At 45.9% G+C, this 14,029-nt stretch overlaps 1 protein-coding gene across 1 annotated transcript in view; it reads right to left on the bottom strand.

Annotated features, from left to right (window-relative positions):
- Positions 1-850: 850 nt before the first annotated feature.
- The window catches only part of LOC132578352 (sodium channel protein type 5 subunit alpha-like), a 111,261-nt gene continuing 98,082 nt past the window's right edge, over positions 851-14,029 (bottom strand). The window contains exons 38-42 of the mRNA XM_060248296.1: positions 11,944-11,997; positions 8,520-8,661; positions 5,399-5,499; positions 2,991-3,261; positions 851-2,055 (exon numbers count right to left, since the gene is read on the bottom strand). Coding sequence (XP_060104279.1) covers positions 851-2,055; positions 2,991-3,261; positions 5,399-5,499; positions 8,520-8,661; positions 11,944-11,997 — 1,773 coding nt within the window. The remainder of the gene's footprint in view (positions 2,056-2,990; positions 3,262-5,398; positions 5,500-8,519; positions 8,662-11,943; positions 11,998-14,029) is intronic.

Genomic DNA, 14,029 nt, shown 5'->3' with positions numbered 1-14,029 from the left:
GCAACCTTGGGCTAGTCATGCACTCGTGGACTTAGCTTGAGACCTTGGGTACCAATCGAATGTCCAGGGCTGACCTGGAGAGCCAGGGCTGACCTGGAGAGCCAGTTTGGTGTAGTGGTTAAGTGCGTGGACTCTTATCTGGGAGAACCGGGTTTGATTCCCCACTCCTCCACTTGCACCTGCTGGAATGGCCTTGGGTCAGCCATAGCTCTGGCAGAGGTTGTCCTTGAAAGGGCAGCTGCTGTGAGAGCCCTCTCCAGCCCCCCACCTCACAGGGTGTCTGTTGTGGGGGGAGAAGATATGAGAGATTGTAAGCCGCTCTGAGTCTCTGATTCAGAGAGAAGGGCGGGGTATAAATCTGCAATTCTTCTTCTTCTTCTTCTACCTCATAAGAGTTATTTGGAATTCCAAGCCAATCAAAAGCCTATACTGGTAGCCAATCGGAGCTTGGGGGACCTACGATAGTAGAGAACATTCAGTGTGTTTCCTAGGTTGTCAATTGTACCTCCAGACCAGAAAAAGTTGGATTCTGGTTCATATAGAAGGGACCATACATTCATTTTGCCACCGCAAGAGACCAACCACCCTATCAGTCATCACAGCAACAGCATCCAAATCAGAGAGAAGATCCAGATTTAATGGTTATGATGAACTTTCACGGATCCTTCCTACGCATGCAGCCAAGTAAATGGCGGTAAACTCAAAAATCAATCCCAACCAAAATGTCCAGAGTTTAAAGGGCAGAGTCTCCATAGATTCTTGAACGTGTTTCATAAGAAGGCCATAGCTCGGTGTTTTTGCCACACTGTATCTTCGTATTGAAGTTATTTAAGCACTCCCTGACAAATATTTACATGCTGGACTCCTTGCCTTTGTCTGCAGATGGCTGACTGTCCTTGGGGTCGTATCTTTTGGGAGATTCTTTTGTTTCCTTCTCAGGGCCATCATCAGCGGCTCCAGTAACGGTGCTGTAAGATGGAGGGATAGATTCTAAGGAGGGCGTTTGGGATTTGTCGGGACTTCGGACATAGTTTTGATTCATCGTCAGCAAGAGGAGACCTCCTTTCTCTGGAGCATCTTGTTCAAGGACATCACCGTCGCAAGTTTCGCGGCGGTGTAAGAAGCTGGCCTGTTTCATGGACCTCTGGAGCAAATAAACCCGAAAGGCCCTCTGGATCACTGTGGCAGATGCCTCTTCTTGTTTCCATTTCAGGGTGGTGTTGATAGGCTCATAAGAAGCTTTGGATGGGTTGGCCACCATGAATTTTTCCTCCATCTGTACTTTCAGAGTGTCCATCCCCTCCGAGTCCCCAAGCACCCTTTTTGTGAAGGCAAACAGGATGTCCAAGCAGTGGATCTTTTCACCACTCACCATGGGAAGATTCATTGCAACCAGTTCCAGCGTGTTTGGCTTGGGGATGCGTAGAGGATCTGACAGAGTATTTGCGAAGTCGGAGAGTTTAGAGTACGTGATGAACTGGGTCGCTTTCGGGTCAAATTTCTCCCACACTTCGTAAAACATCTCAAAATCATCATCTCCTAAAGGTTCAGTACTCTCCTCTGTGGCCACGTTGAAGTTCTCTAAAATAACGGCGATGTACATGTTCACAACAATGAGAAAGGAGATGATGATGTACGTCACAAAGAATATTATGCCCACTGCAGGGTTCCCACAGTTGACACCTGGATCACAGTATGGTGGGCCCGTGTTCAATATGGGGCTCAGCAGGCCATCCCAGCCAGCGGAAGTGGTGATTTGGAAGAGACAGATCATGCTGTTGCCGAAGGTCTCAAAATTGAACATGTCGTCAATCCCGGCCTCCCTTATAACATAGGCAAAGTTGGCCATGCCAAAAACTGCATAAATGAACATGACCAAGAAAAGCAGGAGGCCGATATTGAACAGGGCAGGGAGGGACATCATCAAGGCAAAAAGGAGAGTCCGGATTCCTCTGGCGGATCGAATGAGCCGGAGTATTCGCCCGATCCGAACCAAGCGGATCACCCGGAAAAGCGTGGGCGAGAAAGAAACCACGAGGCCGGAAAGCACGCTGCCTGAAAAGGAGAAAGCGGTAATGAAAACCTTGAACTTTTCCCCTTGAACCAGATTATTCCCTAATGGGTCTGATAGAAGCACAGAATCATAGAGCTGGAAGGGGCCATACAGGCCATCCAGTCCAACGCCCTGTTCAATGCAAGAGCAGCCTAGAGCAGGGGTGGCCAAAGTGTGGCTCTTTCACACATATTGTGTGGCTCTTAAAGGCCCCATCACCCCACCAGCTGGCTTGGAGAGGGAATTTCTCTCTTTAAATCACCTCCTAACCAAGCCATCCAGCGCCTTGGAGAATGCAAGTTAAATGTGCTTTCTTTCCACCTCTCCCTCCCCACTCCCCAACTATTTTCCTTCCTTCCTTCCTTCCTTCCTTCCTTCCTTCCTTCCTTCCTTCCTTCCTTCCTTCCTTCCTTCCTTCCTTCCTTCCTTCCTTCCTTCCTTCCTTCCTCCCTCCCTCCCTCCCTTCCTGTCTTGTGGCTCTCAAACATCTGACACTTATTCTTTGTGGCTCTTATTTATTTATTATTATTTATTTCTTACCTCCTATATATATCCCACTCTCTCCGCGAACAGACTCAGGGTAGGATATATATAGGAGGTAATAAATAAATAAGTAATTTTGACCTGCCCTGGCCTAGAGCATCCCTGACAAACATTTGTCCTGCCATTACTTGATGAAATGGGAAATTCCACAGTGGCAGGAATTTCCCAGCCTGGAGATGGCAACCCTAGCTGCAGGGCTATGGTAAACATGCATAGTGGAAGGCATGCAGGTGGATGGGAGGGAAAGAGGGCATGTTCTGAGTAGAAGTGGAGGCTGGGAACGTGATGCCCACTGCCACTCAAAATCAGCCCTGTTTAAAATACTTAACTTTGACTGGCTCGTTGAAAACCGGACAAAGTCAACGGGACGAACCGCTCAGTGCTACCAACTTACCAACAATGGACATGATCACGACCACCAAGTCAAAAATATTCCATCCGTTAGTGAAGAAGTAGTATCTCAGAGCTACCATCTTCATGACGCACTCCGCCGTGAAGATGGTGATGAAGAGAATGTTGATTTTGTTAAGGACGTACGACTTCTCTGGGGACTGGTCGTCTGTTTCCACCATCATGGTGACCATATTAAGGCAAATGAGGACCATGATGGCGACATCAAAAGCTTGGCGAGTGACAATGTCATAGATGAATCCTTGGTATTTGTTCTGGGGGATGAGGAGGAAAGTTGTTCAGTAGATAATAGAGTTAGCTACAACTTATCCCTTTTTATTTATTTTATTGGATTTCTATCCCGCCCTCCCCTGCACTGCAGGGCTCAGGGGGGTTACATCAGTGATGAAATAGTTTTAAAAAGGGCTTTTTTTGTAGCAGGAACCCCTTTGCATATTAGGACACACCCCCTGATGTAGCCAATCCTTCTGGAGCTTACAGTAGGCCCTGTACGAAGAGCCCTGGAAGCTCTTGGAGGATTGGCTGCATCAGGGGTGTGTGGCCTAATAGGCAAAGGAGTTCCTGCTACAAAAAAAAGCCCTGGTTAAAACAATTCAAACAACGTTCCAATATTAAAAACTGTACAGAACAGATAGCACAATTTCCAGATGGTGTTACTTGTATGGGATTTTCATTTATAAACATTATATCATCTGCAAATGCCCTATATTTATAAGTAAATCCTTTTACTTTTAGTCCTTCTATTTCTTTGTCTTCTTGGATTTGCATCAATAGAATTTCAAGAGTCATTATAAACAATAATGGGGAAAGCGGACAGCCTAGTCTTGTACCTTTGCTAATTATCATATCTTCTGTAAGATCTGCATTTATGCATAACCTTGCACGTTGTTCAGTATATATTGCTTTTATCATCCTTATAAAGTTTTCCCCCGATTTCATTTTCTCCGTTATTGCAAACATAAAGTCCCAATTTAAATTATCAAATGCTTTCTCTGCATCTGCAAAGAATAATGCAACTTCTTTTTCTGGATGTCTTTCATAATATTCCACAATATTTACAACCGTTCTAATATTGTCTCTTATTTGCCTTTTGGGAAGAAATCCCGCTTGTTCCTCCTTTATAAAATTTATCAAATATTGTTTAAGCCGTTCTGCCAAGATTCTTGTATATATTTTATAGTCATTGTTTAATAATGAAATTGGTCTGTAATTTTTTACATTCGTAACATCTCTATCTTCTATTGGAATCAACGAAATAACAGCTTCTTTCCATGTATTTGGTATTTTCCCCTCTACTAATGTTCATCAATTTCTGAAGTTTCAGTATTAATTCCTCTTTGAAGGTTTTAAAAAATTTAGCTGTATATCCATCTGGCCCAGGTGCCTTTCCATTTTCCATTGTATTAATTGCTGCTTCAATTTCTATTTTCTCAATTGGATAATTCAAAACTTTTTCCATGCTTTCTGTTAAGGGTGCTATTTTAATATTTTGTAAATACGCTTCCATCTTTTCTTTCTTTACTTTAACACCTTTAAATAATTCCGCATAGTACTTGAAAAATTCTCTCTTTATTCCTTCTTGATCTACAAACTCTCTCCCATCAACCAAAATTTTATTAATGATTTTACTTTCTCTCTTTTTTTTCAGTTTCCAGGCCAAATACTTTCCAGGTTTATTTGCTGCAATTCCCAGATGGTGATCAAAAATAGATGAACCATGCCCCCAAGATTTCTCGCTGCGTGCCCAGGATCTCTTGGACTCTGATTACACAAAGCTGTGTTATACTGAATCAGACCTTTCGCCCATCAAAATTAGTATTGTCTACTCAGGCTAACAGTGGCTCTCCAAGGTCTCAGGAGGTGGTCTTTCACATCTCCTGCTACCTGGCCCTCTATATAGGAAGTGTTGGGAACTGAACGTTTTGCATGCCAGGGAGATGCTCTACCACTGAGGCATGGTCCCTTCTCAATTTCCATTCCTTTTGTGGCATCCTTGGGATCTCCTGGAAACTTTTTATCTACTCCCCTGTAGAGATCATCTGCCTGCCTAAGAGCCAGTTTGGTGTAGTGGTTAAGTGTGCGGACTCTTATCTGGGAGAACCGGATTTGATTCCCCACTCCTCCACTTGCAGCTGCTGGAATGGACTTGGGTCAGCATAGCTCTTGCAGAGTTGTCCTTGAAAGGACAGCTTCTGGGAGAGCTCTCAGCCCCACCTGCCTTACAGGGTGTCTGTTGTGGGGGGGTGGGGAGGTAAAGGAGATCGTGACCACTCTGAGATTCTGAGATTCAGAGTATAGGATGGGATATAAATCCAACATAAATCCAATATCATCATCAATATCAACACTGCTCCCAGCCACTACCATCATAAACCTAGAATCGCATCTCACCAGGGGTCTTGGGATGGGCTTTTGAGGTTTCTTGGATCCCAGTTTCTTCATGGCGTTGTAGTATTTTTTCTGCTCCTCCGTCATAAAAATGTCTTCTCCACCTAAGTGCATGGAAGAAATGCAATGGATATTATTGGAGGAAACCTGAATACTGTTTAACCGCAAGAATCCTAAAACCCTGGCCCTTTTTAAAAATCCCATTTACTTTCCTTTGGATCTGCAAACATCCGATCTTTTAGGTATGCGTTACTATATCCAAACCAGAGCTGAACAAGTGAAGTACCTTAACGGCCGTAGAGGCTACAATTTAAAAAGGAAGACCTATCAAGAGGGAGAGAAGTTGGATGTTGATTTGAGGCATCTTGGTTCAAGTCTCACGTAAACCAGAGACGAGGAGGGGTGGTTTAAGGCAAACCGTTGTCCTGTGGTCTCACCATATCAAAAAGGGCATGGCAGAGCTGGAAAAAGTACAGAGGAGGGCAACCACAGTGATTAGGGGGTTGAAGGCCCTTCCTTTGAAGCAGCCATTTTCTTCTGGGGAGCTGATCTCCGTAGTCTGGAGATGAGCTGGAATTCTGGGGGATCTCCAAGTCCCACCCGGAGGCTGGTATCCCTAACCCCAGTCCATGAATAACATGTGCTGCAATAAGATGTTGTCTTTAAGTTGCCTCAGGGCTCCTTTTTAATAACCCAGAATAAAGTTGACGGTAGCAATAAGAAAATACTGGATTTATAGATATTGGATTTATATCCCGCCCTCCACTCCAAAGAGTCTCAGAGCGGCTCACAATCTCTTTTACCTTCCTCCCCCACAACAGACACCCTGTGAGGTAGATGAAGATATTGGATTTATATCCCGCCCTCCACTCCGAAGAGTCTCAGAGCAGCTCACAATCTCCTTTACCTTCCTCCCCCACAACAGACACCCTGTGAGGTGGGTGGAGCTGGAGAGGGCTCTCCCAGCAGCTGCCCTTTCAAGGACAACCTCTGCCAGAGCTATGGCTGACCCAAGGCCATGCTAGCAGGTGCAAGTGGAGGAGTGGGGAATCAAACCTGGTTCCCCCAGATAAGAGTTCAAGCACTTAACCACTACACCAAACTGGCTCTCAATGAAGAGGGCGGGTTGTCCACCGGCTCAAAAGGGCTGCAATACCTGCTCTGAGGTGTTTTAGACTCCTGACACAATAGAGCAGCCATGTCAGCCAACCTACGGCACTCCCACAACAGCTGCATTAGCTTCTTCTCTCTTTTTTAGCTTGAAATTATCTTTATTGAACATTCCAAAACGACAATGGATGTAATATTAAAATTAAAACGCAGAATAGGCTTCCCAATCCCCAGGTCCCAGCGGAGGATCCCCCGTTTTACAGTCGTCGGCGGTGGGAAGCCCCGCCCCCAGCTGGTAGGCGGGGGGAAGCCCCGCCCTCACAGTCACCATGTACCTCTAGAGCTCAGGCAGGTTTAGAAACCTGCAAACAGGTCCGTTTTTAAAATGTGTAAAGTTGAGCAGGAAGCAAGAAACAGGAAGCGTTTCATGGGGAAGGGTCAGTAGCAGTTTTGTCAAAGCAAAGACCCTCCATTTCTTTTGCTTTCATTTTCAGAGCAAGTAAAGTTGTGGAGGAACCAGACCCAGTAAGTGTGTGTGTGAGAGAGAGGGAGCCGGCAGGGGATTCCCCAGTTTGGAGGCCTTCCCCCCCGCATTAGAAAGCTTTAGAAAGTGGGGGGGAGGAAATGTCTACTGGACACTCTATTATTCCCTATGGAGAACAATTCCCATAGGGAATAATGGGGAATTGATCCGCAGGTATCTTGGGCTCTGGAGGGGAATGTTCTTTGAGGCAGAGGCACCAAATTTGCAGCATAGCATCTGATGCCTTTCCTCAAAACATCCTCCAAGTTTCAAAAGGATTGGACCACGGGGGCCAATTTTATGAGCCCCCAAAGAAGGTGCCCCTATTCATTATTTCTAATGGAGGGAAGGCATTGAAAAGGTGTGCAGTCCCTTGAAATGTGATGGCCAGAACTCCCTTTGGAGTTCAATTGTACTTGTTCCAACCTTGCTCCTGGCTCCACCCCCAATGTCTCCTGGCCCCACCCCCAAAGTTTTCTGGCTCCACCCGCAAAGTCCCCAGATATTTCTTGAATTGGCAACCCTAACACAGAACAGTTCCCTGAGGTAAGGCAGAGTTCACAACGATAGTACGCAGAGAAATATGTGTATAAACAAGTCAACGGGTTTGCAAAGCAATTTCTGTTAAAGAAAAATTGGGGAGGTAGAAAGAGGAAAGGAAAAGAAAAGAAAGGGGAGGAGAGGAGAGAGAATTGAAGGTCAGTGCAGAACCTCTTGTGTTACTGTTTGACAACATGTTGCAGAGCCAGTGTTCTAGCGAAGGAAAGATTTCCACTTACAGTGTAGGTAAGAGTGGGCCTGAGTGTCTACTAAGTTTATATTTCTTAAGTTTATTAGCTTCAACCAGTATACAAAATAGAAGGCTGACGTAAAATGAAAGACTGATTTCTAACTAGGCTTGTTCCAGTATCGGAGCCCTTCCCCCTCCCACCCACCCCATACCCCGCTTTTGCACACGCTGCTGCAGGGCTGCGACTTGCCTTGCCTCTTTCCCACGGCAAGCAGAAACTGGTTTTCAGAGGATCTTGCTTACCATGGGAAAGAGGTGGGGCAAGTTGCAGCCCCGCAAAATCGGACAGAAGTGCTGGGGGGGGGGGGAAGGGCTCCAAGACCAGAACAAGCCTAGTGAGAAATCAGTCAAAATCTTTGCCTAATTCAAAAGCAAGCCTATTCTTTCCTTAAAGGACCCTGGTCCAATAGGGGAGGGACGGTGGCTCAGTGGTAGAGCGTCTGCTTGGGAAGCAGAAGGTCCCAGGTTCAATCCCCGGCATCTGCAACTAAAAAGGGTCCAGGCAAATAGGTGTGAAAAACCTCAGCTTGAGACCCTGGAGAGCCACTGCCAGTCTGAGAAGACAATACTGACTTTGATGGACCAAGTGTCTGATTCAGTATAAGGCAGCTTCACATGTTCATATGTTCAATAGAAGGCACCCTCTGTTTTCTTCAAGTTTTCTCGGTGAAGAGGCAAACAGGGAAACAAGTTCCATATACTTATCTTTTTCTTTTGCTGATTAAAATTGTCGATAATGACACCAACGAAAAGGTTCATAGTGAAGAACGATCCAAAGATGATAAAAATCACAAAATACATATACATGTATACGCTGTTTTCAAAAACTGGCTGACGTTCGTCCTACAGATATGAAAGGAAAAATGGAAAGATAAGTAAGAAAGGAAAGGGGGGAAAGAGGGCAAGGAAGCTGTATAGGTGGGCAGAGAGCCCTTGGTACTATGCCCTTGTGGGCCTAATGAACATATTATTAGTCCTCCAGTTGCTGTATTATTATATTTCCCATGAGATCCTGGACTCCAAGCGTATACTATGTCCAACAGACCCTTATATTTGCTCCCCAGCTTCCTTAGGTCTTTATCCTTTCTGCGGTAAAATGTCCCATTATCTAGCAGACTTAACCATTCCAAGTCATCGCAGGGCATTTATGTTGGCTAGACTAAATGCGTTTCCCTCCAAAGTTTTACAAGGGAGTTATCATCGAGTCCCTTTAGGCGACAGACTCTGTTTCTGTGGAGCGAATATTCCCGACTCAATTCAGGATATATCGCTTGATTGTTCCTTTTATCATAACCTCCGTAAAGAGTTATTTTGCAAGCTTTCTTTCTCCCCAGATCTGTCTCTTCTGCCACCCTGTTATTATTTATTGAACGATACTGAGGGGGAAGTTAGCGAGGCTGGGGCAAAATTTTTGGCTGACATCCTTCAATTTAAATCTGACCGTGTATGAATGCATCTGTAAGCTCGGTTTCCTTTTGATTTTATCTCCAATGTTTAAATTTTTATATTCTGTGTATTTTTATTTGCAACTGTTATGCCGTTAAAGGTTTGGTATGGTATGGTATATTTCCCATGACTTGTGGTATCTTACGGTGTGTTCACACTACACTAAATAATGTGTTTTGCAACTGTATTTTACTATGTAAGAATAGCAAAAAAAACCCCAGTTGCTAAACACATTATTTAATGTAGTATAAACATACCGATTCCCTTGAAGCGTTTGCTGAGAGAAGCAGCAATGTACCAAGAAACTGCTTCAGTAGATGTCTGAAACTCTTACAACGCCCTTCCTAGGCAATGATAGACTCCACTTTTCCTTCACCAAACTTACTGCATTAAATTTATGGATTCCTTTGAATCTCTCGCCCAGTCTACTTACAAACTTCCTTAGCATTCTCAGAACAGCACCACGCTTTTAAACCACACCCTGGGTTAGAAGAAGAAGAAGATATTGGATTTATATCCCGCCCTCCACTCCGAAGAGTCTCAGAGCGGCTCACAATCTCCTTTACCTTCCTCCCCCACAACAGACACCCTGTGAGGTGGGTGGGGCTGAGAGGGCTCTCACAGCAGCTGCCCTTTCAAGGACAACCTCTGCCAGAGCTATGGCAAACCCAAGGCCATTCCAGCAGGTGCAAGTGGAGGAGTGGGGAATCAAACCCGGTTCTCCCAGATAAGAGTCCGCACACTTAACCACTACACCAAACTGGGTTACAGTCGCCAATGCTGGGTTTGGGAAATTCTTAGAGATTTGGGGGTGGAGCCTGGGAATCTGGGGAGGGGAAGGGTCTCACCACCTTATCAAGCCGCAAAGCCTGTCCTCTAAAGCAGCCATTTCCTCCAGGGGAACTGCTCTCTGTCACCTGGAGATCAGTTGTAATTCCAGGAGAGCTCCAGGTCACACCTGGATGTTGGCATACCTACTGAGGGCAATGTTATAGGGTTGCCAGATCCTCTCTCTGGCCACTGGAAGGGATGGAGGGGTAGGGTTGCCAAAGCTGCCAAAGCTAGACTGGGAGGAAGAAGAAAAAGAAGACATTGGATTTATATCCCGCCCTCCACTCCAAAATTCAGAGTCTCAGAGCGGCTCACAATCTCCTTTCTCTTCCTCCCTCACAACAGACACTCTGTGAGGTGGGTGGGGCTGAGAGGACTCTCACAGCAGCTGCCCTTTCAAGGACAACCTCTGCCTGAGCTATGGCTGACTCAAGGCCATTCCAGCAGGTGCAAGTGAAGGAGTGGGGAAGCTCCTAGAGTTTTGGGGGTGGAACCTGCAGAGGTCAGGGACTTTGGTGGAGAACAATGCCATCCAGCCCACCCTCCAAAGCATCCATTCTCTGCAGAGGAACTGACCTCTGTAGTCTGGAAATGAGTTTTAATTCTGAGGGATCCCCAGGTCCCATCTGAAGGCTGGCATCCCAGTGTAGCAGTTATGGCGTATGCCATTTTCAGTGGCTGATGAGGGACTGAACATCTGAATATTCCCACAGATTTAAAAAAAAGCCTACCCTCCACATACAAATTTAGAATTCTAGTAAAAAAAAAAAGTTGACCTAATTTCCTCCTGGTCAAGAAACATTTGGAACATGGAGGAATGCAGGCTAATTCATGTATTGAACTGGGAGGCTTCCAGGAGAACCAGCCCCACCCACCTCACAGGGTGTCTGTTGTGGGGGAGGGAGATAAACGAGATTGTGAGCCGCTCTGAGACTCTTGAGTGGAGGGCGGAATATAAATCCAATGTCCAATAGAGCAGGGAGTTGAGTTAGATGGTCGGTATGGCCCCTTCAAGCTCCATGATTCTATGATTCTATAAACGATTCAGAGTCCCTTTATACCCCTGCCACAAAAAGCAGCTGAGCAGCAGGGTGTGGGAAGCAGGGGTTTCAAGGGATTCCAAGCCTTTTAACCCCTTGCTTTCTACCATTCACAAACTGCCAACGAACTGCTTAAAAGTTCATGGAATTTCATGGCACAAACTTCTGTTCATGAACCACTAAAATTCATCACGAACTTTCGTTCACGGGCTGATTCGTTCTCTTCCCTAGCCGTAATGAATCTCTGACCTGGATAGCCCATACTAGAAGAAGATGATACTAGATTTATATCTCGCACTATACTCTTGAGCTCAGAGTGGTCACAATCTCCTTTCCTTCCCCCCCCACCCCCACAACAGACACCCTGTGAGGTGGCTGGGGTTGAGAGAGCTCTCCCAGAAGCTGCCCTTTCAAGGACTGCTCTGTGAGAGCTATGGCTGACCCAAGGCCATTCCAGCAGGTGCAAGTGGAGGAGTGGGGAATCAAACCTGGTTCTCCCAGAGAAGACTCCGGGCACTTTACCACTACACCAAACGGGCTCTCCACCTTGAGCTTATCAGATCTTGGAAACCAAGCAAGGTTGGCTGTGGTTAGAACTTGAATGGGAAATTTGCCAAGGAAGTCCAGAGTTGCTCTGGAAAGGCAAGCAATGGCAAACCACCTCTGCTTGTCCTTTGCCTGGCAAACCCTATGGGGCTCGCTACAAGTCAACGGCAACTTGAGAGCACTTTCCACAACAGTACAGGGGGGAAAGTTTGTATTATAATGAGCCCAAAGAGAAGCCAAAGCATGCGCATCCGGTACTTACTCCTGTTGCATCAACTGCCGCGTACATTATTTCCATCCAACCTTTGAATGTTGCCTAGAAAAGACAGAGCAAAAAAAAAAACCCATGAGGAACGCACCAAGGTAGGCTGGCTGGATTCTTTGCAACTGTTTTTACTGCAGAAGTGCCCGCACCCTTGCTTCTGGGTAAGTAGATGAAACAGAGCCGATAAAGAATGGAGTTTTATAGCTCATGGTCATATTAAAAGTTGGCAGAGAGACGGATGACATTTCTGACCAATCTTAAGGAATTTAAGATTGGGGGGGGGGGCGGCGTTGTTGATTATGTTAAATGTTATTTAAAAGAGCACCATCGAACACGGCATCTTTTATTATTGCAGGTGTGGCCAAACTTGCTCAGCTTAAGAGCTACACAGAATAAATGTCAGATGTTTGAGAGCCACAAGACATGAACATCAGATGTTTGAGAGCAGGAAGGGAGGGGTGGAAGTAAGCAACTTTAAGTGCATTTTTCAAGCCACCTGCTGGCTTGGCTTGGAGAAGGGATTTAAAGAGACAAACGCCTTCTCCAAGCTGGCCAACAGGGCAGTGGGGATTTTGACAGCCACACAATATGTGGGAAAGAGCCACATGTGGCTCCCAAGCCGCGCTTTGGCCACCGATGTCTTAAAGGATAAAGCTTTAGCTGTATTACTAAACTGAAGCCATTGTACTTTGGTCCCATCATGAGAAGACAATGTTCAATGGAAAAGACAGCCATAGAATCATAGAGTTGGAAGGGACCTCCAGGGTCATCTAGTCCAACCCCCTACGCAATGCAGGAAACTCACAAATACCTCCCCCTACATTCACAGGATCTTCATTGCTGTCTGATGATCATCTAGCCTCCAAAGAAGGAGAGCCCACCACCTCCCGGGGAAGTCTGTTCCACTGAGGAACCGCTCTAACGGTCAGGAAGTTCTTCCTAATATTGAGCCAGAAACTCTTTTGATTTAATTTCAACCCACTGGTTCTGGTCCAACCTTCTGGGGCCACAGAAAACAATTCCACAACATCCTCTATATGACAGCCCTTCAAGACCTTGGAGATGGTGATCCTATCACCTCTCAGCCGCCTCCTCTCCAGTCACTCTAGGAAAAGTTGAAGGCAGCAGGGAAAAAAGGAAGACCCGACATGAGATGGATGGACTCAGTCAAGGAAACCACTGTCCTCAGTTTGCAAGGCTCTCAATCACGTTTTGGAAGCCATCGCTCCATAGGGTCATCATAAATCAGAAGTGGCTTGATGAAGCATAACACGCAAGTTTCCTGAGAAAGATCTAGGGATAACCCCAGAACCTTGGGGTTTTAACACTCTAACTTTGGCCAAGATAAATTGGCATGGGGTAAAATTGTTAAAGCAGCCCTGTGGTGCAGAGTGGTCAGCTGCAGTACTGCAGTCCTAAACTCTGCTCACGACCCGAGTTTGATCCTGGCAGAAGCTGGGTTCAGGTAGCTGGCTCAAGGTCGACTCAGCTTTCCATCTTCCACGGTCGGTCAAATGAGTCCCCAGCTTGCTGGGGGGGACAGTGTAGATGACTGGGGAAGGCAATGGCAAACCACCCCATTAAAAAGTCTGCCAAGAAAAGTCTGCCATGGGTCAGCAACACGGGTCGGCAGCTTTCACAGGGGACTTACATTTACCTTTTAAAAAATTGTTAAGCTTGCAAAAGAATTAGCTTTGTTGACTGAAGAAGGGGCTGTGGCTCAGAGTTAGAGCATTTGCTTGGCATGCAAAAGGCCCCGGGTGTTCAACCCCCAGCATTTCCAGTTAAAAAAGACCCAACAGTAGGTGATATGAAAACCCCTAGAGAGCCGCTGCCACTCTGAGATGACAATACTGACCTCAATGGATCAAGAGTGATTCAGCGTCAGGAAGCTTCGTATGAGGAAGGTCTGAAACTGAGATAAACTTCTATCTGTAGGTGATTTCCACCTTATGAGTAAGATGTAACATGACTGTTCCATCTACTGGGCAAATGTGATACTTACCTTAAAGGAAAATGGAGGGATATGATTTAATTGTTCAGACCTTTTTACTTTTTGCCACCTCTCCAAAATGGCAAGTAC

This window comes from Heteronotia binoei, chromosome 10 (assembly GCF_032191835.1).
Source record: "Heteronotia binoei isolate CCM8104 ecotype False Entrance Well chromosome 10, APGP_CSIRO_Hbin_v1, whole genome shotgun sequence".
NCBI classification, from domain to species: domain Eukaryota; kingdom Metazoa; phylum Chordata; class Lepidosauria; order Squamata; family Gekkonidae; genus Heteronotia; species Heteronotia binoei.
The sequence above is the reverse complement of the archived record's forward strand: the minus strand, read 5'-3'. Positions and strand labels throughout refer to the sequence as shown.